The sequence below is a fragment of the Rhipicephalus sanguineus genome, chromosome 1, assembly GCF_013339695.2.
Source record: "Rhipicephalus sanguineus isolate Rsan-2018 chromosome 1, BIME_Rsan_1.4, whole genome shotgun sequence".
Taxonomy (NCBI): Eukaryota; Metazoa; Arthropoda; class Arachnida; order Ixodida; family Ixodidae; genus Rhipicephalus; species Rhipicephalus sanguineus.
This window is the reverse complement of record NC_051176.1, coordinates 96510012-96536791: the sequence shown is the minus strand read 5'-3', so window position 1 is coordinate 96536791 and position 26780 is coordinate 96510012. Positions and strand designations below refer to the sequence as shown.

The window sequence follows — 26780 nt, the reverse complement described above, 5'->3', positions numbered from 1 at the left end:
AAATTCCTGTGCCACCAATGTCTTGGCCATAACTGTCACAGCACACCTAAATTTGCATGCCACAGACTTGTAATGTGCAAGTCTGGCCATTAAACCTGAAGGCTCACCCTTCAAAGGGCTGACAAAACCAATAAAGAAAAAGGAAAGCATGTAGTGCAGAAAAATGAAAGATCAAGGACATAAGAAAACCCCTGCAAGCAAAGACACTAAATATTACAGCCCCAGGGCATTTTGATTTACATGTAGTGGCTGTGCAACTTTAGGGCCTGTTTTCTCTGAAGTGTGTTTTGACCAGACTGTCCCGCTTGCAGAAAGCATAGCACGACTATGGCTTGATGGATTTTCATGAGGTGTATTGCATTGTATTCCCTAGTCAATTCTCTATGCTATGACATTCCTATATTTTTCAATTACTCTCTCGTTTTTTTACTTTTTAGCTAATTTGACATGACGATAATAAAATGCATTATGCAAACATGGATGTAATGTTCCGTGTAAAAAAAAAAATCGGGGTAATAAAAATATTTGGAGAATGTCATAGCATGAAGTATTCTTGTGGCTAAAATGTAAGGGCAACTTTGAGCTTTTACCATGTTTTGTTGTCACACCAGGCTTTCTGCAAGTTTGGTACAACAATGATGCAAGTAAAAATTTATATGCCAAAACTGCTGGAGATATCTCAATGAAACTTTGTAAATAGTCATTCAGTGCACTTCCCAATAAGCATGCCAAATTTCATTGTTCTACTACAAAAAATAAAGAATTCCGGCTTCGATCCCCACCTCCCCCCTTAACCACCTTTATTTTGAGCTTTCCAACCATTTTTGAAAATAGCAAGCTGTTGCAATGAGATGTGTGGCTTTATACACCTTCCCGGTATTTGTACAGCGTTGTGTGCGCCTGCTCCCAAGGTTGCCTGCGCCTGTGTCATGGATGGCTTGTCCCGGCGTCGTTGCTCTCTCGATACACGAGCCAAGCCAAGTAATCGAAAACGTAACTGTGCATATGCACGGCCGTACTGAGTAACAGCGCACGTCATATCTGAGACGAAGTGTAGGTAGCAAAACTACGTCGTTCCAAAATCTTAGCGACCTGGAAACTGCGTGCACGGTTGCATGAGCACGCTGAAAAGTTGCTCAAGACGCGCTGACGAGCATGGGATCATTACGTCACGCGAAGGCAGCGCCACTTTAATGCATACCACTAACGCAGGCCTATATGTACATTATTATGGAGTAATACCTTTTAATATAAAGAAACGAACAATATTTCAATACTAACAAAAAAATCGTCGACCACGTACAGCAATCAACGGTCACGTGGCCGTCTTCATCGGATCATTCATGCTTTTGCCGCCAGAGGCGCCACAGGTCATTTTTCGCGACTTTCAATTAAGAAATAAAAATATAAATCCATCTCTCACGAAAAAAACAGGGTTGGTTTGAGTCAGAGCGACGGACAATCTTTACGAGTGGAGTCAACTCATTTCATATTCAGGGCAGTTGTCGGTCCCTTCAAGTGATTGGCACCTTGCTCGCTCTTGGCTGTGATTCTTACGGTGCCTTTGGCGAAATTCTAAAACAGCTTTGTGTTTGCTCATCTATTATTCCTCTTCTTTTTTGTAGCTTGAAGGCCGTATCTTGCCAGAAGAGAAAGTAATGATGAAATCCAAGACCCACTACCACAATGGCACAGCCGACTGGGGCCGCCTTCTCTCACAAGACTCTGTCATCAGACCTGTAAGTAGACAGTTCTTCAAGTTGCTATGGCTGGGTAGGGGTTACATTATGCGGACTTTTAAAGAAAATGTATAACTTGTGTTTTAGGTGCTATTTTTATGTGTGAGCTACCTCTTCAAATAACCAATTCTTCTACCTACAGCACTTTGAAAGATACAGGGGTAGGGAGGATGTGGAAAAGCAATCGCAAAAAAGAACATTGACCCCTGGACAACTGGCGCACGGATGACCCTTTGATGCTTTGCTGCAAGCAGTTTGCACAGTTTAAACTAGGCAGTGTCACCAGTGGCATGTGTGCCTTCGTCTATTAGCTGCATTGTATGGCCCAAATCAAGCCGCCAAGCCGCCGATTAATTACTCCTGGTGAAGCCCATCGGGATTCGTTTACAGGGTGTGTAGCGACTGGGAAAAGTCGGGGATTTGGAAGGGAATTCATTATACGAGCAAGACATGTCAGGGAAAGCAGCTTCCTTGGTTGTTGCCTTTATCTAGGTGGTGTACAAGCATCTCAGCGAGTTTCCTTTGAGCAACAGGCACCAACATCAAAGACTATGCTTCTGGGTACGGCAAATGAGTCTGCAAGAACACAAGCAAGAGCGCGAGGCCAACGAGTTGCAGGAACAAGCGCAGGCGTAACGTCAGCGCTTTCTCCTGCACAACATTTGTGTCACCCCATGTAGTTCATGGCTGATGCGGGATCGAATGTAATTGCCGATGCGGTACCGAATAACACAGTGCATTCGACTTTTTCTGTCCGGCGCGATCGTTGTCTTGTTTGAGCTTCATTTTGATAAGCGCCTCCTCTCTATTGCCACATATCAGGTTAAGGTGTGCTCGGCTCTCAGTATGCTACCACGCGAGCCTGGTTTTGAAGTTTTCAAAACTGAGCGTCGATTTGCTGCCATTTATGGTCGCGAAGTTATCCATCAAAGAAGGCGGATCGGTGAGGTTTTCAAAGCAAGCTTGCAGGTGAGCACTCGACTGGTAGTGCTGATCCACTCTGGAGTGGAGTTATGCGCAAGACCACGCCCGGCGCATTGTCTGCTGGACTCTCCCCAACACCTCTTCTCCTGTCTCCTTGTGCCTTTCATGCGACGGAGGTGGCTGGCTTATTTCATCTTTGCTCCAACCGCGTTCGTCGGCAACACTCGCGCACTTTCACTCCCACATAGAACATAAGACTTGCGGGGCGATGTTATTGATTTTAATTTTATACGGAATATGACTGTGATGGCAAAAATGCGCTGGTAGTATCCATATAGTTGCTCTTGCAACAAGAAGGAATTTCTCAATGGTGCCGACACACCCTCTAAGCTGATGGCGATAGACTTAAACCCAAATATGCAAAAATATAGCGTCACCGGACCTTAGATTCTCAGCGAAAAATAAGCTCCGCAAGAGCGAGAAGTGGTCGCAGCTTGCAATTTTAATTTCAAGGTAGGTTGCATGTCTTTTGTCAAAGCTTCTGCTCCGAAAGTGATGGGTTTTCTTTCGGTGCAAGCTGTTTGGACCCTGTGTGATGTGCGCATTGTCTTTGGAGGCTGGTCCAGGCAACTTACTCTGGCACTTGTTCTTAGTGAGCACAAAGAAGACTCGCTTGCGAGCAGACTTGACCGGTGCCTTGTGTGTTTCTATGTGAATCTGTGCTCAGAAAGCACTGTTCGGGCACAACTTGCAGATTTTGACAGGAAGCAACACAGGTTTGATACTCTGTGGACAGATAGCATTTCACGATCGCAAGGAGCTGTAGTTTGATGTGAAACTTGTCTCGTGCTCACGACAACACTGCGGTATACACTCCGTTCACTGCGACTGGTGCGCCACCGCGCGCCCGTCAGAGAAGGCAGACGTTGAGAGCCCAAGCAGAAGCGAACGCTTTCCCGTGTCCGCTAGCACGCAGTTGTAGGTGTTCTGTGACGCAGTCATGAACTGCTGCGTCGTTGGTTGTACCAACAGGTACACGTCCTGCCCTGCGGTAACGACGTTTCACCGTTTCTCAACTTGTCTGTGCTTTATTGGGCAGCGGCAAAAGTGGATCACAGCTGTGCGACGAAAAAAGTTAGCTTGGTTCCCGCTCCCTCTGCCGTCTTGCGTTCTGCGGTTTTGTTTTTCTTGTGCCGCTAGCATCAGTACATTTCAGCCATGACGGAACAAACTGGGAGCCCTCTCGGCACACGAAGATATGCAGTGCACATTTCATTGGGGGTGTGCCGTCCAAGGATGTGTCGTCCCCGTCGTACATGCCAACGATATTTCCTGACGAGTATCGTAAGCGGTCCGTGCTTGCCGAAGATAAGTTGATAGTCAGCTCTCGTGTCGTCGTAATGTTTCTTCTACGTCCCGTGCTTTACGTTCGCGCTGTTCCTGCAGACATCATTTTAGTGCTGGCGGAAGCGCAGTGGTTCAAGTAGAGATGGGCTAACAGGGAGTTGATCCCCTTCCGCCGAGATGTTGAGGGACAAAAATGTCAGGTGGGCGCGGCTCTTCGGAAAGATCCTAGTATTAAAGCAGAAAGACTACGGCTGGTGTAGCCCTACGGCACTCGGAAGCTTCAAGAGGTCGTGGTCCCGAAAATGTTAAAATGGATAAAAAAAGAATAGTGGTAAACACTGGACACAGTGAGAGGAAACGACGGGACACTCACTGTGTCCTCTGTTTACCGCTGGTTTTTTTATCGATTTTGACAATGTACCAACTAGCCCAGTCCAACGCATTTTTGGTACCGAAAATGTTTGCGCACCTCTGCGCTAGAGCGTAGCTTGGGTTACACCAGAGTTTGCGCAAATTATAAAAGCGTAGTGAGCTCGCGCAGACGAGAGAGCCAAGAGCGCAAGCACTTTAAGTGGTTGATACTTGTAGTAAACAGGTGACCCTGTAATCATTCGGCGTTGATGAAACGAACAAAGTGTGCAGCATGTAGACAACTGCGCACACGGAACTAAAATCGAGGCTGTTTATTTTCATCTTAGATCTGGCCGTCGTTGCAGTTTTCTGCGAACGCTGTTACGACGGAAGTGCAATGTGTGTTTCGGAAAGGAGCATAAACAACGAAAGAGGTTGTCGCGAATGAGGGAGACTGATGGTGACCGAAGTGACCGTGCTGTCGTCGGCGCCACATCACTTGAAGCGAAAGACGAAGCGGGGCCGATCGTAACAAGTTTATTTCTCGCCCGCACTTCAAGCTCTTGGCATGAGCCGCGCGAGCGGCGAGGTAGAAACGTTCAGGATGAGCGATGAGGATGCTGCAATAAGCTCGTTGCTATGCGCGACAATTTCAAGCAAAATACTCGGTGGCTGCGAATCGACATGACACGAAGCCACCAACAAATAACCAGGCCGCCTGGCCACTCGCCGAAGTTTCCACGGCGAGTGGCCGCGGATAATTCCAAATGTTCTGAACATTTTGCAAGTGCACGGGTAGTGGGCATGCACCAATAATATTCTAAGCATGAAAGAATGACAGCTTACCTCGATAGCTATGGAGTAAGCCTCTTGTGTGACGCACAACGCATTTAGCCGTCAGTACTGACGACGCCGTAGCAAAGCGTTCACTCACGTCAAAAACGTGGCCACTCTCATGCAGGTTTTCCCCTTTTTTAATGGTGGCATCGCAGAAGAATGATCCCACTACGATACCTTTAAATCCAGCTCGAAGCACTAACGCGCCAGCCACGGGCGCTTGCGCCTCCATAGCTGTCAAAGCAATTAAGCACTGTTGTCTGCTCTTCTGTCAACAAGGAGTGTCTTTTTGAGAATTTGCAGGGAAAATCACTTATAGCACATAGAGTGGTGCACGATTCTGTCTTGGTGGCAGGTGGCGTAATGAAATTAGAAATTACCAGTAGAAATTTTGAGACAGTTCAGACTGTCTACAGTGTCTACAAATAGACCTTATGCAGAATTGCTGCCATCTGTCGGAGATTTCACGAAGCTACCGATTTGGCGCCATGCTGAAGGCTTGTGTCCGAATCGTATTGCTGTCGCTGCTACAACTTCTTGTTTGCATCTCCTTTATAGCAGTCAGTCGGGGCATAAAAACTAGGGGTGCGCGAATATTCGAAATTTCGAATATTTTTCGAATAGTGTTTGCTATTCGATTCGATTCGCACTGGAATTTTACTATTCGAACTTCCCAAAAACAAATACAGTGAACGTCCAGTTGAGTCACCCCTTCAGATTTTCAGTATGCTTCACCTCATTACACTCTCGTATTGTGGCAAAGCTGCCTTTCAAGCTCCGTTACGGCGGAACTTTGCCAAGACACAGTCAACGTCGGATTGGAAGTGGTCCCTAGAGTTTCATTATGCTTCACCTCATCACACCCCGGTATTGCGGCAAAGCTGCCTTTTAAAGGGGCCCTGCAACACCTTATATTGGAATAGTCTCATTATTGACGTATGACTCTTCACGAGTCATATGCCGCAAAAATTTTTCGAATCCGTCAAGTATAAGTGGTGTTACCAAATTATAGAGATCGTGTTCCGCAGCTTTCTCCCTCAACTCAACGCCGCGAGCGCGCGTAAAGCTGCGCGGGGCATGAAGGGAGGGAGGGCGGAGGTGCGAGGAGGCGCCGAAGAGTTTTTTCTTCATCGTTTTCTCTCTGGCGTCTCGGCGCAACCACGTGTTCTGTGGCGCCACTTCCGGTCGGCTCGCGCGGTCGTCGTCGAGCGGCGGCGCTCATCGCACCGTGTATCGCGCGTGCTTGAAAACTGCGAGTCGGTTTGGTAATGTTGGGTGTGCACCTCGAACTGCCGTAGTGTTTTCATCGCTTGGCCAACCATGGACGCAAACTTGCGTGCGCGTTTGGAACGAATGACAGCTGAGATGACTTTCGACCCACACTCCGATACACCGCCTCGTCGCACTGCTCGCGCTTGAATCGTATTCAACACGGCAAAGCTGCGTGCACCCTTCTCCCAGTGGCGGTACTTCGATGCTGTTTGCTCTTCGAATGCGGGCGCACAGCGAGTGCGGGCTGACAACAAAGAACTAAAGACTAGAAGAAAGGATCGTGGGGCATCGGGCCGGCGCGGACCCATCCCCCGGCTGTCTGCAGCTACCGTGGAAATGCGAGTTTGCTTGGTTGCCGTGTCGCGGTTTCTCGGGAACCTGAGACTACGGGGAGGATACGCCGAGGTACGGCTCGATGACATACTGAACAGACAGCGAACGGGACTCTCGCCATACAGCGAACACAGGTATCCTAAGCTAGCCGGCGCCAGCATTGTTATCGGAGAAATGCTGCACCGCTGCCTCGGTCGGTCGTGAGAACGTGCCGACAATGCAGTTTCCAGCTGACGAGGCAACACTCGAACGGCTGCCACTCTCAACGGCAACCGGCGATGGTCATATTCACGATTTCGGTACTGCACATAGTGAAGAAAACGCAACCACGCAACTACGAGCAGACGAGCTGTCGGTGAGACCGGAAGTGCTAATATTAATGTTTGTTTGGTGTTTTAACGGCATAACACAATATAAACATACATATTATGTACTTGTTGAACTCAAAATTAACAACGAAGGTAATAATGAGGGTGTTATCGTGATTATAACATCAGCCAATGGTGGAACTGCCGACAATCGCGTCATATATTGCGGACTAATACATCATTTGTCGACCCCGCAGGGGCGTCTGCGAGAGCAGGCGTTTGGTGTGTAGTGTTGTGCCAGAGCACCTGACCGAACGGGGAAGCGAACAAGCACCTGCACTTCGTTGGAAGTTCACGGCATCGCGGTCAGCGTTTGCCCTGCGACTATGGAGAAGGGCCCGCACCAGCGACCTGGAAGCAGGGATCAACACCTGCACCACGGCAGACCGAATAAAAGTACAAAAGAGCGGCCACGAGCCGCGTCAGCACCTGCCACCTGGAGGCAGGGACTTAGCCCTGCATGCATTGTCTGAAATCCAGTCGTTTCAGCCGGCCACTTCGATTGACGCCTGTCGTTTCAGCCAGCCACTTCGATTGACGCCTGTCGTTTCAGCCAGCCACTTCGATTGACGTCCTTCGAAGCTACCCAGCTACGGAGAGCGGCATTCCTGAGGACGATGGAAAGGCTGCTCCACACCTGGGACCAAACAGCCTCCCTGTCAACACCTGCAACCAAGGAAAAGGCCAACCCTGCGAGCTGCCCCACCAGTTGTCCACCATCGGTGGGGTGGGTTCCAAACCGTCGTGCTGTTCGTACCGGTTTGTCCCAGATCAAACAATGGACGGATGCCTTATTTAAGACCGGGCTGGTCTGTTGTTAGAGAGACGCCCCGGCCGACTTGGTCGTGCTGGCAGGCTCTGTCCTGCTATAACCTGCTATAACCTACTATTACCTGCTATTACCTGCTATTTCTGCTATAAACGTTGTTACTTGTTTTATAAACGTTTTGCCTCCTTGCTCTGCTCCTTAACGATAAGTCCGATCTTCGGCATCATCGGCTCGCCAGCCTCCCGGCTTTCGTCGTCACGAAAAACCCAATTCGTAACAGTAGCGACACCACGGACCCGAGCTAACGGGGGGGTTTCGACCCCCTCCCACGCCTAGCCGTGCGTGGCATTGCCGTGTCCGGGGAAAAGGGGATCCTGGGGGTTGAGCCGACGCCGGGTGATTGGACCTTTAAGGCCCCCCGGCAGAGGCAACACACCTCTTTGGCCCCGGCTTCACGTAGACGGCACCCCTGGGCTGACCCACCCAGGGGAAACCGGCAGTCGCCTTTTCCTGTCTCTCTCGCCTCATCTTCATCTTTCTCTCTCACTTTTGAACTTTCCTGTCTACTTCTCCCTTCTCGTTACTTCCGATTTTTCCTGGCGGCAAGGGTTAACCGTGTGTGGCTCCCAACCTTGGGTAGACCATATTAGGTTATAGTGACGGCGTACTGCTGGCGTTGCGCAGACTTTTCGCATGTTCTGCCACGTCCCCCTGTTGGGCTCCGTGGTGGGTGGTAGGCGCCGTTGCCGAACAAGCGACTTTTTCCATGGGACCCTCGAACCCCTCTTCCACCGATCGTGCCCCAAAAAGGGTACGCACCGATGCATCTCAATTCTTTTGGCCCAAAAACAACGACAATTTTCCGAAATACCACGTGGTTCACTGTGAACAATCATCTGAAAAAGCTAGAGCCATTTCACCTTTTCTTGTTGCTAAGTGCTTGAAAGACACCATAGGAACGGGATATAAGGCCACAAGGATGGCAAGCGGGGACCTACTCCTCGAATTAAAAGACAAGGAACAGTACCTTAATTTGTCACATCTAGTCGCGTTTGGAAACATCCCCGTCTCTGTGAGCGCGCACAGGACCATGAACACTGTCAAAGGTGTAGTGTCCGATGAGGACCTGATTGGCCTCAGCGAGGAAGAACTACTCGATGGATGGAAAGATTCAAATGTCACTCATGTCCAAAGGATCAAGATAAGGCGCGACAACACCGAAATACTGACCAAGCATTTGATACTTACTTTTGCCTCCAGCACACTACCCGAAAACATTGAAACCGGCTACGTCAAGCTTGCTGTACGACCTTTTATACCAAACCCGCGGCGATGCTTCAAATGTCAAAGATTTGGTCACGCGTCTCAAAGCTGCCGAGGGCAGCTCACCTGTGCAAAATGCGGAACGACGGGTCATTCTGTTGATGACTGCGCTGGCGATGGGACTCACTGCGCGAACTGTGAAGGTGATCACCCTGCGTACTCCAGGGCCTGCCCGGCCTGGAAGAAAGAGAAAGAAATACTCACGATCAAAGTAAAAGAAAACATAACGTTCCGCGAAGCACGACAGCGAGTTTCATCGTCATTTCCAGCAAGAACATCTTTTGCCGAAGTGGTGCGACGGGGGGCAGCACCACAACGGCCTTTCGCGGTTGCCCGGACCACTCGCAGTGGGCCGAGGCAAACGCCACCCGCCCCCATGGTGGGAGCAGCGAAGGCTGCCCCGCCTACTCTGAATCTGACCACACCGGCGGCCACTACAAGCTCCGGCACCGTAGAGGCCAAGGAGAGCACATCGCCCTCCGGCTCGGTGGCGTCCAAGACTTCGTCACACCAGGCGAAGTCCCCACCTGCCAAGCCAGAGATCCCGGCGACTCCAGGGTCGTCGGGTCTCACGACCACGCCTCGCCAGGCGAGGTCGGACAAACAAGCCAGCAGCTCGCATACGCGGGCGTCCAGTGCCTCAAACGAGGCAATGGACACAACTCCGGTGCCTCTGGTACCGAAAGAGCGGCGTAGCTCTTTGGAGCGCGCCAAGAAAACCAAAAAGCCGATAATGGGGCCCGACGACGGCCCTGCTACTTGAGCTCTAAATCTCGACCTAAACAACACCCACTTCTTCTCGTACACACAGCAATACCTGACATCCAATATGGAAGCACAAATTATACAATGGAACGTGAGAGGACTGCTTAGAAATCTCGACGATGTCCAAGAACTCTTACACAAACATACACCAAAGGTGCTGTGTGTACAAGAAACACACTTAAAATCCAAACACACGAACTTTCTACGCAGCTACATTATTTTCCGGAAGGACCGGGATGATGCCATCGCGCCATCCGGAGGTGTAGCGGTTATAGTCAATCAAGGAGTAGCATGCACACATTTACCACTTCGAACTTCCCTTGAGGCAGTGGCTGTTCGAGCGGTTCTTTTGAACAAACTCGTCACCATTTGCTCTCTATATATACCTCCACATTACCAACTGCAAAAACATGAATTTCACTCTTTAATAGATGAGCTCCCTGAACCTTACCTTGTACTTGGGGACTTTAATGCGCATAGCTGTCTATGGGGTGACTCCCGCTGCGATGCGCGAGGTCGTCTAATTGAACAGTTCCTTTTCTCCTCTGGCACGTGTCTCTTGAATAAAAAAGAGCCAACATACTATAGCCTTGCGAACAATACCTACTCGTCCATAGACCTCAGCATCACATCTCCATCACTTCTGCCCCTTCTAACATGGAAAGTCATTAATAATCCCTATGGAAGTGACCACTTTCCTATAGTTCTGAGCACCCCAATAGTTAACGAATGTCCTCCACAGGTTCCCAAATGGCAAATTGACAAAGCCGATTGGGAACAGTTTCGTAAAATGGCTCTCTTAAGTTGGACCAACATGCGTGCTTTAAGCATAGATGAAGCTGTAGACTACTTTACAGCTTTTTTGATTGGTGCCGCAATGAAGTGTATCCCACAAACAGCTGGACTGCCCGGCAAACGACGTGTGCCGTGGTGGAACACTGAGTGTCGAAACGCGCGCAAAAAACAAAATAAAGCATGGAGGCTGCTTCGGGACTCGCCGACAGCCGAGAATCTGGACAGTTTTAAAAGCATAAAGTCACAAGGCAGGAGAACTCGCCGACAGGCAAGAAGACAAAGTTGGCAGAAATTTTTATCGGGAATTAACTCATATACACAGGAGGCTAAAGTCTGGAACATGGTTAGTAGGGTAGCAGGCCGACAAGCGCATTCACTTCCCCTAGTAAACACACAAGGTGACAGCTTGGAAGACCAGGCGAACTTCCTAGGTGCACACTTCGAACAGGTGTCCAGCTCGTCACACTACACGGAAGCTTTCCAACGACACAAAGCAAAAATCGAACAACAGAAACTAGAGCGCAAATCCACAAAACACGAGGAAGCATACAATGAACCTTTCGGCTTAGCTGAGCTACAGACGTCGCTGAACTCATGCAATAAATCCGCCCCAGGTTCCGACCGTGTTGTATATGAAATGTTGAAACACCTGCCTTCTGAAACCCAAAAAACCCTCCTTTCCCTGTACAATGCTGTTTGGTTTTCCGGCGAGATCCCCTCGGCCTGGAAAGAAGCCATCATAATTCCGATTCTGAAGCAGGGTAAGGACCCATCCTCAGTATCCAGTTACAGGCCAATAGCCCTAACAAGTTGTCTGTGCAAGGTTTTTGAAAAAATGATAAATCGGCGGCTTCTACATTTCCTCGAAGCCAGCAACTCACTTGACCCATACCAGTGCGGTTTTCGAGAGGGTAGATCTACCTCTGACCACCTTATCCGTATCGAGGCACAAATTCGCGACGCTTTTGTTCACAAGCAATTCTTCCTTTCGGTGTTCCTCGATATGGAAAAGGCCTACGACACCACATGGCGATTTGGAATATTAAGAGACCTATCCCACTTAGGTGTCCGAGGAAAGATGTTGACCATAATCGAAAGCTATTTGTCCAATCGCACGTTCCGTGTTCGAGTGGGTAATGTCTTGTCCCGAATATTTGTCCAGGAAACTGGAGTGCCGCAAGGTGGTGTTCTGAGTTGCACACTTTTTATTATAAAAATGAATTCCCTACGTCTGTGTATTCCACGGAATATGTTTTATTGCACATATGTTGACGACGTGCAGATCGGTTATAAATCTTGCAACCTTTCAATGTGCGAACGGCAGGTGCAACTTGGTTTAAACAAGGTAACCAAATGGGCAGACGAGAACGGGTTCAGCCTTAACCCGCAAAAAAGTACTTGCGTATTATTCTCAAGAAAGAGAGGCCTACATCCCGACCCAGACATTGATCTGCATGGTCAGCGGCTACCTGTGAAAACGGAGCATAAATTCCTCGGCGTAATTCTAGACACGAAACTAAGCTTCATATCACACATAAAGTATATAAAAAACAAGTGCATAAAAACCATGAACATTCTAAAGGTACTGTCACGCACTACGTGGGGTTGTGACAAGAAGTGTCTGATGAATCTTTATAAAAGCCTCATACGCACGCGCCTAGATTATGGGGCGATAATATATCAGTCTGCGACAGCAAGCGCGTTGAAGATGCTTGACCCTGTCCACCACTCGGGCATTCGTCTTTCTACGGGTGCTTTTCGCACCAGCCCCGCGGAAAGCCTCTACGTCGAGTCAAACGAGTGGTCGCTCCACCTGCAGCGATCTTACATGTCCTTTTTATATTATCTCAAAGTGAACGCAGACAAGGAACACCCCTCACACCCCACAATTAATGATTTATCCAGTTCTGCCCTTTTTGACCACCGTCCTTCGGTGAGACAGCCCTACTCGCTTCGCGTGAGGGGCTCAGCTGAAGAAACGGGTGTGCCACTTTCCGAACACTGTCTATTGGCTCCCGCTGCACAACTACCGCCGTGGCGGTGGCAGCTTATAGACTGCGATCTTTCTTTCATGGAAGTAACGAAACACGCGCCTATTGCACATATCCGTACATACTTCCTTGAACTACAACACAAATACACTTGTGCAGAATTCTTTACAGACGCCTCAAAGTCCAATACTTCTGTGTCTTATGCAGCCGTCGGGCCATCCTTTACGGATTCCGGTATTCTACACCCTGAATCAAGTATCTTCACGGCAGAAGCTTACGCGATACTTGCGGCCGTTAAACGCATTCAACAATTAAAACTACAAAAGGCAGTGATTTACACAGATTCTCTAAGCGTGGTAAAAGCCTTAAAAACTCTTAAAAGACACAAAAACCCCGTCTTTGTCTCGCTGTATTCTCTTTTAAGCACGATATACGCACTCGAACAACATGTCGTAGTGTGCTGGGTGCCAGGGCACCGCGAGATTCAAGGCAACGTGTTGGCGGACCAGCTAGCAGCATCCGCCCACGAAAACAGTCACAACACATCCTTAGCTATTCCCCCACTAGACCTAAAACACTTCCTGAAAAGAAAGCTCAGAGCCTTTTGGCAGACCACATGGGATATGCATACACGAAATAAGCTACACGTTGTCAAACCGCATCTCGGTAACTGGCCGCCAGTATCAAAATCACGCCACACAGAAGTTACACTCTGCAGACTTAGGATCGGTCACACATACAGTACACACACACACCTTCTGTCCGGTGGCGAGCCACCTTTGTGTGATAGATGTGGTCAGCCACTCACTGTCCTTCACGTCCTCATTCAGTGCAAGGAACTCGATGCTATCAGAAAAAAGCACTTTTTATTACCCTACCGGCAGCAATTTCCATTTCATCCTTCAATGTTCATCGGTAGGGACCCGCTTTTTACATATCAGTCACTGTCTGCTTTTTTAAACGACGTACGGAGTTTTCATGTCATATATCAAGGTGATCCGTAGCACGGCCTCTAAACAGAGGTCGCTGCTGCGGTGAATACGCTAAAGACAGCACTTGCCTCGCGGCCCTTGGACTCAAGGGCATTGACGAGGCATTCGTGCTGATGTCATATCTTCATAGTCTTATTCTTGCGACCACTTACCATTCATTCCACTACTCATATTTCACGTCACTGTCATGATTTTAATATATATATATATATATGTTTTACCCGCCTTTAGCGCGAGGAATTTTAAGGCCCCTTTACAGCTACTTACCGCAACCATTGCTCACATCCTTTGTCTCATGAACTGGCGCTCTTTGGCCATCAATTGGCCCTTGCGCCATTAAACACCACATATCATCATCATCATCATTTGTCGAGAGAAGAGGGAGCGATTTTCAGCTGACTTTGAGAATTTATTGTAAATTCCAGGCCGCTTGCTTCGCTATAATATTTGGCTCGCGTGTTCTCGGGAGCCTCGACTACCGATTGGCAGCGCTTTTTGACCGTGCTCAAAAAGTGTTGCAGGGCCCCTTTAAGCTCCGTTACGGTTGAACTTTGCCAAGACACAGTCAACGTCAGATTGGAAGTGGTCCCTAGAGTTTCATTATGCTTCACCTCATCACACCCCGGTATTGCGGCAAAGCTGCCTTTTAAGCTCCGTTACGGTCGAACTTTGCCAAGACGCAGTCAACGTTCGATTGGAAGTGGTCCCTAGATTTTCAATATGCTTCACCTCATCACACCCCGGTATTGCGGCAAAGCTGCCTTTCGAGCTCTGCTACGGTCGCCAATGTACTAACACAAGAAAACGCTGGTTCCAACATGGAGATGAAAGATGTGGCAGAGGTGGGGGCTCAATTAATGCTGTTTTGGAACTGAAATTTGGGCAGGAAGTCCGAAAAATCGGAAGCCAAAGCTTTTTAGCATCCAATATATATCGACGTCTACGAGGCAGATTTGGAACTCCGGACTTGAAGGGAGCACACCCTTGTCCGCCACATCAGTTGGGTTTCCACAGAAGTTGAAAGAGGCGAAGAGGCCGAGGAAATGGCATCTTTGCCAATCACGTGTAAAGTGTTGCTTGTCAGCAACACTTTGGTTGCACCAAATCATGTACATAAATAGAATTCGGCCTCTACATTGCCTCATTCTTGATAAGACAACTATGAAACACCACCCCACCAATGCTTCATCAACCTAGCGAAAAGAAACATTTCATTGTTGCTATCTCATAAGAATATGCTTGGGAATCTTTTCTAACTTTTTTTTCTGCAATTTCGTTTCGAAGTATTCGAAAAATATACTAGAAATATTCGCGATATATACGAAAAATATTCGATTCTATTCGCACTCACACTTCAATATTCGATTCTATTCGCACTCACACTTCAATATTCGAATTCGCTTCGCACCCATAATTTTGCTATTCGCACAGCTCTAATAAAAACGTCAGACGAGCCTGTACACGTTACCGGCATTTCCTAGTTTTTACGTTGACAGTTATTACATGTGAAGAAACTGCCTCGCAACGAGAAGGTACAAGTTTGTCACCGAGTCACTTGTAGGCGTGCCGTCGTTGAGAATGAAGCATTGCTCTAGGTTATAAATTTTGTCTGTGTTTTCAGTGTAACAAATAAAGCGTTGTTAGCTATCTGAATACCATGCGTGTAGAGTAGGATGGTTGGGAGGAGGCTTTGGCGTGCGACACGCCTATGCACAGCGATGACGGTAAGAAAGTGCTGTTGACCCATTTCAAAGCGGACATGTGCTCATGAATAACACAATACGGCAAGAATATTCGCATTCACATCGTCGCTTTCGGGGCCTACTGGCGCCTTACAATTTCACCCCATTTCAGCAAGGAGGTTTTGCGTCGCCGACTGAACGCTTGCGAAACCACCTCAGAGCGTAACCAACGGTAGCGCACCCACGGTTGAGTGTAACACATTTGCCGGAACATTATTTTTTTTCAATTTCATACAAAAAGTGCTGCACACAAGCATCTGTTAGCATTTCATACCACACAGGGGTGGATACAGGATTTTTTCGAAGGGTCATCAGCTTCTGGGAGAGCCTAATACGTGCTCTTCTTGGGGTATAAATTAAAAAAAAAAAGTAGGGGGGGGGAGGTCAGGCGATCTGGGCCGCTCCTCTGAATTTGGTAGTGATAGCACATGAAATGCTTGAAAAGTATGCATGCTGAAGCAATACGCGCACTAAGTATCCCACCAAATGCTACCTTGTTAAACTCCACAATCAAAAACCAACTACAAACCTCATGCTCCAGCACAATCGGTCCGTTTTGCTGAGAATCGATGACGCACTCGATCGACCTCTCAACATGTAATTGTTATCGCAATGTAATAAACAAAGTAATGTCAACAGCAGCGCAGGCCTGCGTGAGTAGCCGCGATGCAGCTTTGAAGCTCGTACTCGAAACTGCGGTTTGTTTGTATGTACCTGCAAGCACACGGTGCGAAAGCTTTGTTCCGGCATGACATGAAAAAGTGTTCTCTAATGAGCATCGATGCTATCACATACCGCATCTATTCAGAATGGCGAACGTAAACGCGTCGTTAGTCGTGAGCAGTAGCTGGAGCAACGGAACAAACTGCCGCTTCTCGTCGGCCGCGAGGAAATCTAATAACATGGAGGTTAGTCTCCTTTAAACCTTTTTTAAGCACCCCAATTTCCTCAATCTGGGCAACACGACACATGAAAATATGTTGGCATTGCCGTTCCTATCAACCGCCACACGTCGATACGTACGCTCCGTGTGTGCACATGCGGAGCGCGCTTAGCCTTCAATATGGCGGAAATGCGCACGGCAGCCGCTAGATGGCAGCAGATTTTGCATAAGGTCTGTAGCGACTGTAAAAAAAGGGGGGAGGGTGGACAGAAAGCAAAACTTGCTGAAAAAAAAAAAGCAAACATCGACGTTGATTAATGAGCTACAAAATAGCAAATGGTTCTCATTGAAGCACAACGTATGGCCTCTCTTTCGAGAAGAAATAAGCATTTGCAAAGCATCAAGTGCGTTTGGAGAATAAGGGCAATTGCAATGAATATTTACTGCGTCTTCTGCTCTTGTTTCTACATAACGGTGTTCATTGCATCAATCAGAGAATTTTAGCTTGGTTAGTGATAACTAGAGACCGGAAGTTCAGGCACAATAAAACAGTTTTAGGCGCCTATAATAGGCCCTAAAAACTGTCATTTAGGCATATATAGGCGTTAAAAACTATCATTTAGGCATATATAGGCGCAATTCATAATTACTTCAGCAGCGTGTTTCAGGACAAATCTTCGACTTCTAACAAGCACAGCAGGCAAATCCTGTGCTTTGCGAAAGTTAACTTTATTTTTTTTATGAAAAGAATTAGGAGAACAACCATTTGAACAGATTTAGGCGAAAGCTAGGATGATTGGACACCGTGAGAGAGACTATGAAAGCAGTGGCAAACCAGCACCATCTCAAGGTTTTCGGGCTTGAAGTTGTGCGTTCTTTCAGTCAGTATTTGTTTGTATGCGGAAAGAGAACGGTCGACGTCCACTCAAGTTAGTGGAGCGTACTTGTAGTCCGGCACTTTCGATGCTCTAACTGCATCTGGAACCTTTGAGTCTGCACCGCTCAGAACTTTAGACACTTGTTTTAGCGCACAAAATCCGGCTTTCCTGTCCAAGACAGATTTAGGCTTCGAGGTGACCCTGTCAGCGACAGGTCCATTGGGGGCGGTGGCGAACCTTTCCTGCACGCCCAAATTAGCTTAACTCTCTGAGTCAGAGCGGTGCCCCAACTTTCAAGTTTCTGTATGCTTTCTGCAAGGAAAGTAAATTAGGCACACAAATATGCCAAGTCAGATTCAAGTGTATCGTGATGTAGAACAGCCTGGGCTCTTCTCACGGCGATGCTCTCGTCCGCTGCAGAGCTGTTAATAACAGCCGTAACACCAGCGAAGTGTTTGTTGTAGTATAGTCCACTGCCTTCAGCCAAGTTCCTCAGCGGGTAACAACGGGCTCTGGTGGAAAAGGGACATTCGGCAACTGCTCTTTAAAGGCACGAACGCGCGAACGCGTCTTAAGAAACACTGTCTTGCCTGCAGCTATTAGTTCGTTAACAGAACTGAACGACTTTCTCAGCTCTTCACAGACCCGATAAATCCCATGGGCAAGACAAGTGACATGCAATAATTCTCAGCATAAAAGACCTTGAGAAGTGCAGCATTCTTGTGCATATAAGCTGCTGCATCTGTGTAGCGCAGCAGTACTCGGTCGTCGTGGGATCCGGAGGGGTACATACCCTGAAGGACGAGTTCGCAAAGTAGGTGATAGTATCCCCGCTCATTTTTTCTAGTTGTTTCGAGCATACCAAGAAAGGTGTTTTCTCTTTTGCATTCAGCTTTCCAACTACAAAATGTCCAAGTAATCGTCCGGTCGCATCTGTTGTCTCGTCCACTGAAGGCCATATGTATGATTCACTGAGTTCTCGTCTGATTTTTGCTGTGTCCTCGTACATTGGGCGCAGGTACCGCTTGCGAAGGGTGGACTCTGATGGTATATTTTGTTTGCAGTACTTTTGCAAAAAATGCTTGAGTGTGTTGTTTTCGATCTTCGCCCAAGGGATGTTAGCAGCGACCAACGCTTCACGCGCTGAATTCACTTCTCTTTCCTTGAGCAAAAGTTTCAAACAAGAATGACTGCCTCGACGTTGATGGTTGGTTGCGCAGAGCATTGGCTTGATGCAACGTTGTTTTCACGTGCTGCTCCAGATGACACTTTTTTTTCGCACGGTACCTGCGAGAAGAAAAGAGCGAATTGCACCAGGAAAGTGCGTTGGATACGTGGAACTTCTTTAGTGCACTTGCGCTTGTACTTTTTTCCTTTGCGGCTGTTGGCAAACGCTGAGGAAATGGCGAAGTTAGATAGCAGGAGCCCAAGCGTGATTTTTAAAATCGAAATGCTTATACCTGTATCCGACCGAGAATGCGCAGCACATTTCGTCTTGCATGCGAGTTCACAGATCCGGATACAAAAATAACAAAACAGTGAATATGAGTGCCCGTGAAATGACCACGAAATGCACGTCACTTGCGCAGGGTTATTAATATTCACAGTTGCGTAAGCAATGTTGGTAGCTTTATGCCTATGTGTGCTTCAGAGTGGACGTCAAACCCAAAATATTGTTGACCTTACCAGTGCCTTCTCACCTGCTTTCTACATGGATGGCAAAATACCTTTTCTCCATCGACGGAGTAGCACTGCGTTCCGCTGGTCCATTGACTGACAAGGACACTGTTCGGTGTCTTTTTCTTCAGCATTGCTCGGCAGACTCCTGGCAGCTGCCATTGAAGAACATAAATGCCAACGAAACTGACGTGTAGGCTGTAGGCTGCAGCGCTAGCCTATATAGCTTAGCTTTGGCTCGCTAGGGTACACTCCAGCCTACCTCAGGCAACCGCCGAGCTGCACTACTCTCGAACCAAGCGACGGAGATCTTCAAGGGGGAGGTGGGGGGACACTAGCGCTAGCCTAGCCTCGCTTTGCCTCACTGGGGTACACTCCAGTCCCGGCCACGGATTGGCACGTTTATAGTACGAAGTTATCAGCGCGTTGGCGAGCGTCACATACGTCGGAGCGCATCTACAGAGTCCAGTTATACGTTGGCTGTGCCATTGCGCCGAACTATGGTCTGTTTTCGCCGACGTGACGCAGCGCGTGCTTGCGTGTACCCTACGTCGCACTATAATATCGCCTTAACAGGAGCTAAAAACGTGAATGAAAAAAAAAACATGACCGGCGCGCTATGCGCGTGTTGTAGTTACTATCGCCACACTAAGTGCTTCTTGTTTTACTCCATTGAACAGCTCATTTAAGCAAAACCTGTACTCACGAACGCGAAAAGGCATTTTTAGGTGCTGAAAAGCTGATACAGTCGAACCTGTTTATAACGAACTCGAAAGTATCGCGAAAAGTGGTCGCTATATCAGTAGTTCGTTGTATATGGACTCGCCCTTAGAAACGTGCGCTTAGCAGCCAAGCCGTTTTCTTTTTCTTTGCACTTTTATTAAAGTGCTAACAACCCCTTCGGTGACAAGCTAAGCCTTTTCGCGTCGTGAAGCGACGCCCGCTGCGTGCTCACGAGTGAATTAACCGCCTTTGCAATGAGCCGAGACTGTTTCACCAAAGCGCGGTACTGCCACGTGGAGCCGATCATCCCTGGCTAGTTGTGTGCAGCGCGTCACCTACTCGCTCGCGGAGTCACTGCCGGGCCGCTTGCTGAATGCCGTATGCGTGCACTTGTACGTTCTTCGTGCTTGCTTCACTCCGGACCGTGCACGGGTGCGGCGACTAGCCTCTTCGTTCAACGCGGCGAAAACAAGCATTTTGCAAGCAACGCGCACTCTACGTCTCCGCGATGCTCTCACGGGCCTGCACGACGATGCGCGGCGCACTTGAGTCGTCACCTAGTCAAACACGCAGTATACGCTCGCTGTCAGTGCATCGATGTTTCTTGGTGGCCGCGCCGACAACGAGCTACCTTTGTTTCTACAAAGCGATGCGCACTTTAAAGCGGTCTCGCACGACGCGGCGGCGGCGAACTTGCGAACGGCAGCATGGCGCGCTCGTACCGCCGTCAATCCGCAGCGTACGCCACACGCACAGCCGAGCAGATTTCTACAGATGACTGTGATAAGGTTGTCGGCTATAAGTCATAATGGGACGTTCATCGACGGCCGACACCTCGCCTTCGCTCTCTTCTGATGCTTATCCGCGAAGGTATCGGCGCAATCGCGCGGAAGTCGTAATCACTGATACCGAAAAGACTTGCGGCACATTGTGGGGACGACGAGTTTAGGGACGCAGTGAACCTTTATGCGATGGAAAGTTATCGCGGTTATCACTTCTTGCATTTATGCCTCCTTGCATTCCAAGGCATTGTTTCATTCATCGGAGGCGGTCGTAGCTGCAGAGAGGAAAGGTCACCGTGCGAAGGCTGACCGCAAGGCTTCATGCTGCCTACTATCTTTTTTTTTTTTTCATCACTGCCATTCTGCCACTGAAGAAAAAGGCTGGAGAGTGAGCGACCTCGCTCATAGCGTCCGAAATCTGCGTGCAGTGCTCGCCGATCAGGAATATCTTAGTCGCGAGTAAACTGGAGTGGGGCACGCGCCCCTCTCACGCTTTAGAAGGCCTGTTTTAACTTTTTTTCGCTTCGTATGCGCCATACATTTACCGCGACCGTGTCTGAAGTGTTCGTTGTAAAAGTAGGAGGCCTTGAAAAATGTTCGCTATATGTGGACGCAGCTTCAATGGTTAGCATAGGAAAATCGTAAGTGCACCCAAATATGGTCGTTATAACCGATAGATCGTTATATATGGGATCGTTATAAGTGGGTTCGACTGTATAGGCACGAACCTCGAAATAGGCACTTATAGGCACAATAAATGTGTGATTAAAACGTTTCCCTTCCCTTAGTTCGTGCTTATATGTTGAATAGGCTCGAAACGGACTCCAGGAAAAAATAGGCATTTTTCCTGAAGTTCCGGTCTCTAGTGATAACCTGGAAAATTCAGGCAATCTGATGCATGCAATCTGCTAGACACTGTGAATGAGAATGCCCTCATGCTCATTAATGTTCGGTTTGCTGCAGGTGCATCTCGAGAACTGGGTTGTTATCTTCGCAAGGCGTGACGGAGAGCGTACACGAGGGTTCACACAAATGATGTCCAAGGTGTGCCCCTCAATGGGCATTAACGTGCGGCCACCGCAGTTTCGTGAACTTCCCAATGACAGCACAGACTCCTATGTACGTGCCATCAAAGATGTGCTCAGCAAAATGGTATGTACACAGCACCTTTCCACAGGACTTTTCTCCACAGTGCACCCAGTGGATTGTGCTTTTCAGTGTGCACTGATTGGACAGAGCTTCAGAGCTGGCTTGACGATTTGTGCCTGTCCACGAGCTCTTGTCCTCAGCCCTGTTGCTGTAACTTCTGTGTTGTGTCTAATTCAAAGTTTGCCTGTTGAGATAACGTGCATTTAAGGGATTGATGTGGGGGCTGATACTTTTTTTTTTGCACAGAGTTCTGGAACTTTACACACGTACACTTACAAACTGCGTTACATTACAGTAACAATGAAAAAGATGGCTCTCAAATGGCAAAGCCAGCATCGAGGTGGGAGTTCCTACTGTGAACTACATTGCTTGCACCTTGGGAAGTAAGAATGCACATGGAACATTTTGCTCTCTTGGAAGGCTAGCGCGACGCAAGAAAGCACACATAACCTTGCACAAAAGATCCATGCATCGACGACGACAGCACACTCGAATCATTGGAGCACCACAAATTGAAATACAGCAGAACCTCGATGGTACAGTAAGAATTGAAAAGCAAGAGTAGTGGTGAAGTACACACAGTTTTATTTTAGTGCTTATGCTAGAAAAAATTTAGTGTTGCCTCATGTATTTTCTTGAGCCCAATAGGGGATTCTCATGCCTAGTAGGGGATAAGCTGTCGACAATCCCATAAGCTTGGGGGGTTCGCCGTCCATGCCAATGAAATGGGCCGCTCATTGAAGTCTGGGTGATTCAGAAAACCATTTACAGTGAACTCCCATTAGACGCACTCGGTTAAGGGGAGACACTGGTCTGAAAACTGCTTTTAATTTTTAGTATTTCTTGCTGAAATTTAGACACAGTATGTATTTTCGACTGCTGAAAACAATTATGCAATTATTCTTTGTCTATCGTACACTAATCTTAATACACAGTAGAACCTCGATACGTTCCCACTTAGTACGATTTCCCGGCTCCTACGCTCGAAATCGCGAAAATTAAAAATAACCAAATACAGCTGTGAGCAATACGTTCCAGTTACAGTCAAACCCTTTTATAACGAACTCGAAAGTGTCGCGAAAACTGGTCGTTATGTCAGTAGTTCGTTGTAAATGGACTCGCCCTCGAAGACATGCACTTAGCGATCAAGCCACTTTTTTTTTCTGCGCATTTTTATTGAAAAGTGCTAACAGAAGTTAGGCCTTTTCGCGTTTGGATGCGACGCCCGCTGCGTGCACGAGTGAATTAAACCGCTTTTGCAGTGAACCGACATCGTTTCACTGAACCGCGGTGCCGCCACGTGGAGCCGATCATTCCTGGCTAGTTGCGTGCAGCGCGTCGCCTACTCGGCTCACGCCATCACTGCCGGGCCGCTTGCATTTGTACGCACATTTGTGCGCTCTTTGTGCCCGCTTCACTTCGGACTGTGCGTGGGTGCAGCGAGCGGCCTGTTCGTTCAACGTGGCGAAGACAGGCATTTTGCAGGCAACGCACACTGTACGTCTGCGATGCTCTGACAGTCCTGCACGACAGGCGCGGCGCGCTTGGGTTACCGCCTAATAAAACAAGCTGTATACGCTCGCTGTAAGTGCATCAACGTTTCTCGGTGCCCATGCTGCTCAACACCAGCGAGCTAGTTTCGTTTATACGAAGCGACGCGCACTTTATCACGCACGGCGCGGGGGCAGCAAACTTTCGAACGGCAATGGCATCGCGCGCTTGTACTGCTTGTACCGCCGTTACTCCGAACAGTTTACGCCACACGTGCAGCCGAGCCGATAGCTGCAGATGACTGCGATAAGGCTGTCGGCGATAAATCATAATTAGGAATGTGCGAATATTCGAAATTTCGAATATTTTTCGAATAGTGTTTGCTATTAGATTCGATTCGCACTGGAATTTTACTATTCAAACTATTCGAACTTCCCAAAAACAAATACAGTCAACACCCGATCGAAAGTGACCCCTTCAGATTTTCAATATGCTTCACCACATTACACACTCGTATTGCGGCAAAGCTGCCTATCAAGCTCCGTTACGGTCGAACTTTGCCAAGACACTGTCAACGTCCGATTGAAAGTGGTCCTTAGATTTTCAATATGCTTCACCTCATCTCACCCCGGTATTGCGGCAAAGCTGCCTTTCAAACTCCGTTGCGGTCGAACTTAGCCAAGTCACATTCAACGTCCGATTGGAAGTGGTCCCTAGATTTTTAATATGCTTCACCTCATCACACCCCGGTATTGCGGCAAAGCTGCCTTTCAAGCGCCATTGCGGTCGAATTTTGCCAAGAGACAGTCAACGTTCGATTGAAAGTGGTCCCTAGATTTTCAATATGCTTCACCTCATTACACCCAGGTATTGTGGCAAAGCTACCTTTCAATCCCTGCTACGGTCGCAAATGTATTAACTCAAGAAAACGCTGGTTCCAACATGGAGATGAAAGATGTGGCAAAGGTGGGGGCTCAATTAATGTTGTTTTGGACCTGAAATTTGGGCGGGAAGTGCGAAAAATCAGAAGCCGAAGCTTTTTAGCATCCAAAATATCAGACGTTCTTATATATCGACGTCTAGGAGGCAGATTTGGAACTTGTCCGCCACATCAGTTGGGCTTCCACAGAAGTTCCACAGAAAGAGGAGAGGCTGAGGAAACGGCATCTTTGCCTATCACGTGTAAAGTGTTGTCGACAACACTTTGGTTGCGCCAAACCATGTACATAAATACAATTCGGCCTCTACATTGCCTCATTCTTGATAAGACAACTATGAAACACCACCCCACCAGTGCTTCATCAACCTAGCGAAAAGAAACACCTGCTGCTATCTCATAAGAATTTGCTTAGAAATCCTCTCTAACTTTTTTTTCTGCAATTTCGCTTCGAAGTATTCGAAAAATATTCGATTCGCACTCACACTTCAGTATTCGAATTCGCTTCGCACCCAAAATTTTGCTATTCGCACAGCTCTAATCGTAATGGCACGTTCATCGTAATCATAATGGCACGTTCATCGCCGGCCATCACATCGCCTTCGCTCTCTTCTGATGCTTATCCGTGAAGGAATCGCCGCAATCGCGCGGAAGTCGTAATCATTGATCGGCCGGTCTCTGCCGTTACCGAAAAGACGAAAGACATTTTGCGGCACATTGTGACGTCGACGCAGTGAACATTTAAGCGCCGAAAAGTTATCGCGGTCATCGCTTATTGCATTTTATGGCTTCTTGCGTTCCAAGGCACAGGTTCCCCCGCAGGGGCGTCTGTGGAAGCAGGCGTTTGGTGTGTAGTGACACCACGGACCCGAGCTAACGGGGGGGTTTCGACCCCCTCCCACGCATAGCCGTGCGTGGCTTTGCCGTGTCCGGGGAAAAGGGGATCCTGGGGGTTGAGTCGACGCCGGGTGTTTGGACCGCTAAGGCCCCCCGGCAGAGGCAACACACCCCTTTGGCCCCGGCTTCACGCAGACGGCACCCCTGGGCTGACCCACCCAGGGGAAACCGGCAGTCGCCTTTTCCTGTCTCTCTCTCTCGCCTCATCTTCGTCTTTCTCTCTCACTTTTAAACTTTCCTGTCTACTTCTCCCTTCTCGTTACTTCCGATTTTTCCTGGCGGCAAGGGTTAACCGTGTGTGGCTCCCAACCTTGGGTAGACCATATTAGGTTATAGTGACGGCGTACTGCTGGCGTTGCGCAGACTTTTCGTATGTTCTGCCACGTCCCCCTGTTGGGCTCCATGGTGGGTGGTAGGCGCCGTTGCCGAACAAGCGACTTTTTCCATGGGACCCTCGGACCCCTCTTCCACCGATCGTGCCCCAAAAAGGGTACGCACCGATGCATCTCAATTCTTTTGGCCCAAAAACAACGACAATTTTCCGAAATACCACGTGGTTCACTGTGAACAATCATCTGAAAAAGCTAGAGCCATTTCACCTTTTCTTGTTGCTAAGTGCTTGAAAGACACCATAGGAATGGGATATAAGGCCACAAGGATGGCAAGCGGGGACCTACTCCTCGAATTAAAAGACAAGGAACAGTACATTAATTTGTCACATCTAGTCGCGTTTGGAAACATCCCTGTCTCGGTGAGCGCGCACAGGACCATGAACACTGTCAAAGGTGTAGTGTCCGATGAGGACCTGATTGCCCTCAGCGAGGAAGAACTACTAGATGGATGGAAAGATTCAAATGTCACTCATGTCCAAAGGATCAAGATAAGGCGCGACAACACCAAAATACTGACCAAGCATTTAATACTTACTTTTGCCTCCAGCACACTACCCGAAAACATTGAAACCGGCTACGTCAAGCTTGCTGTACGACCTTTCATACCAAACCCGCGGCGATGCTTTAAATGTCAAAGATTTGGTCACGCGTCTCAAAGCTGCCGAGGGCAGCTCACCTGTGCAAAATGCGGAACGACGGGTCATTCTGTTGATGACTGCGCTGGTGATGGGACTCACTGCGCGAACTGTGAAGGAGATCATCCTGCGTACTCCAGGGCCTGCCCGGCCTGGAAGAAAGAGAAAGAAATACTCACGATAAAAGTAAAAGAAAACGTAACGTTCCGCGAAGCACGACAGCGAGTTTCATGCTCATTTCCAGCAAGAACATCTTTTGCCGAAGTGGTGCGACGGGGGGCAGCACAACGGCCTATCGCGTTTGCCCGGACCACTCGCAGCGTGCCGAGGCAAACGCCACCCGCCCCCATGGTGGGAGCAGCGAAGGCTGCCCCGCCTACTCTGAATCTGACCACACCGGCGGCCACTACAAGCTCCGGCACCGTAGAGGCCAAGAAGAGCATATCGCCCTCCGGCTCGGTGGCGTCCAAGACTTCGTCACACCAGGCGAAGTCCCCACCTGCCAAGCCAGAGATCCCGGCGACTCCAGGGTCGTCGGGTCTCACGACCACGCCTCGCCAGGCGAGGTCGGACAAACAAGCCAGCAGCTCGCATACGCGGGCGTCCAGTGCCTCAAACGAGGCAATGGACACAACTCCGGTGCCTCTGGTACCGAAAGAGCGGCGCAGCTCCCTGGAGCGCGCTAAGAAAACCAAAAAGCCGATAATGGGGCCCCACGACGGCCCTGCTGCTTGAGCTCTAAATTTCGACCTAAACAACAGCCACTTCCTTCTCGTACACACAGCACT

General features: G+C 48.6%; 1 protein-coding gene across 1 annotated transcript in view; it reads left to right on the top strand.

Moving 5' to 3' along the window:
• Positions 1 to 26780, top strand: part of LOC119394305 (piwi-like protein 1) — a gene marked incomplete in the record, with an annotated part of 194538 nt that overhangs the window by 115157 nt on the left and 52601 nt on the right. The window contains 2 exon segments of the mRNA XM_037661595.2: positions 1626 to 1739; positions 21455 to 21643. Coding sequence (XP_037517523.1) covers positions 1626 to 1739; positions 21455 to 21643 — 303 coding nt within the window.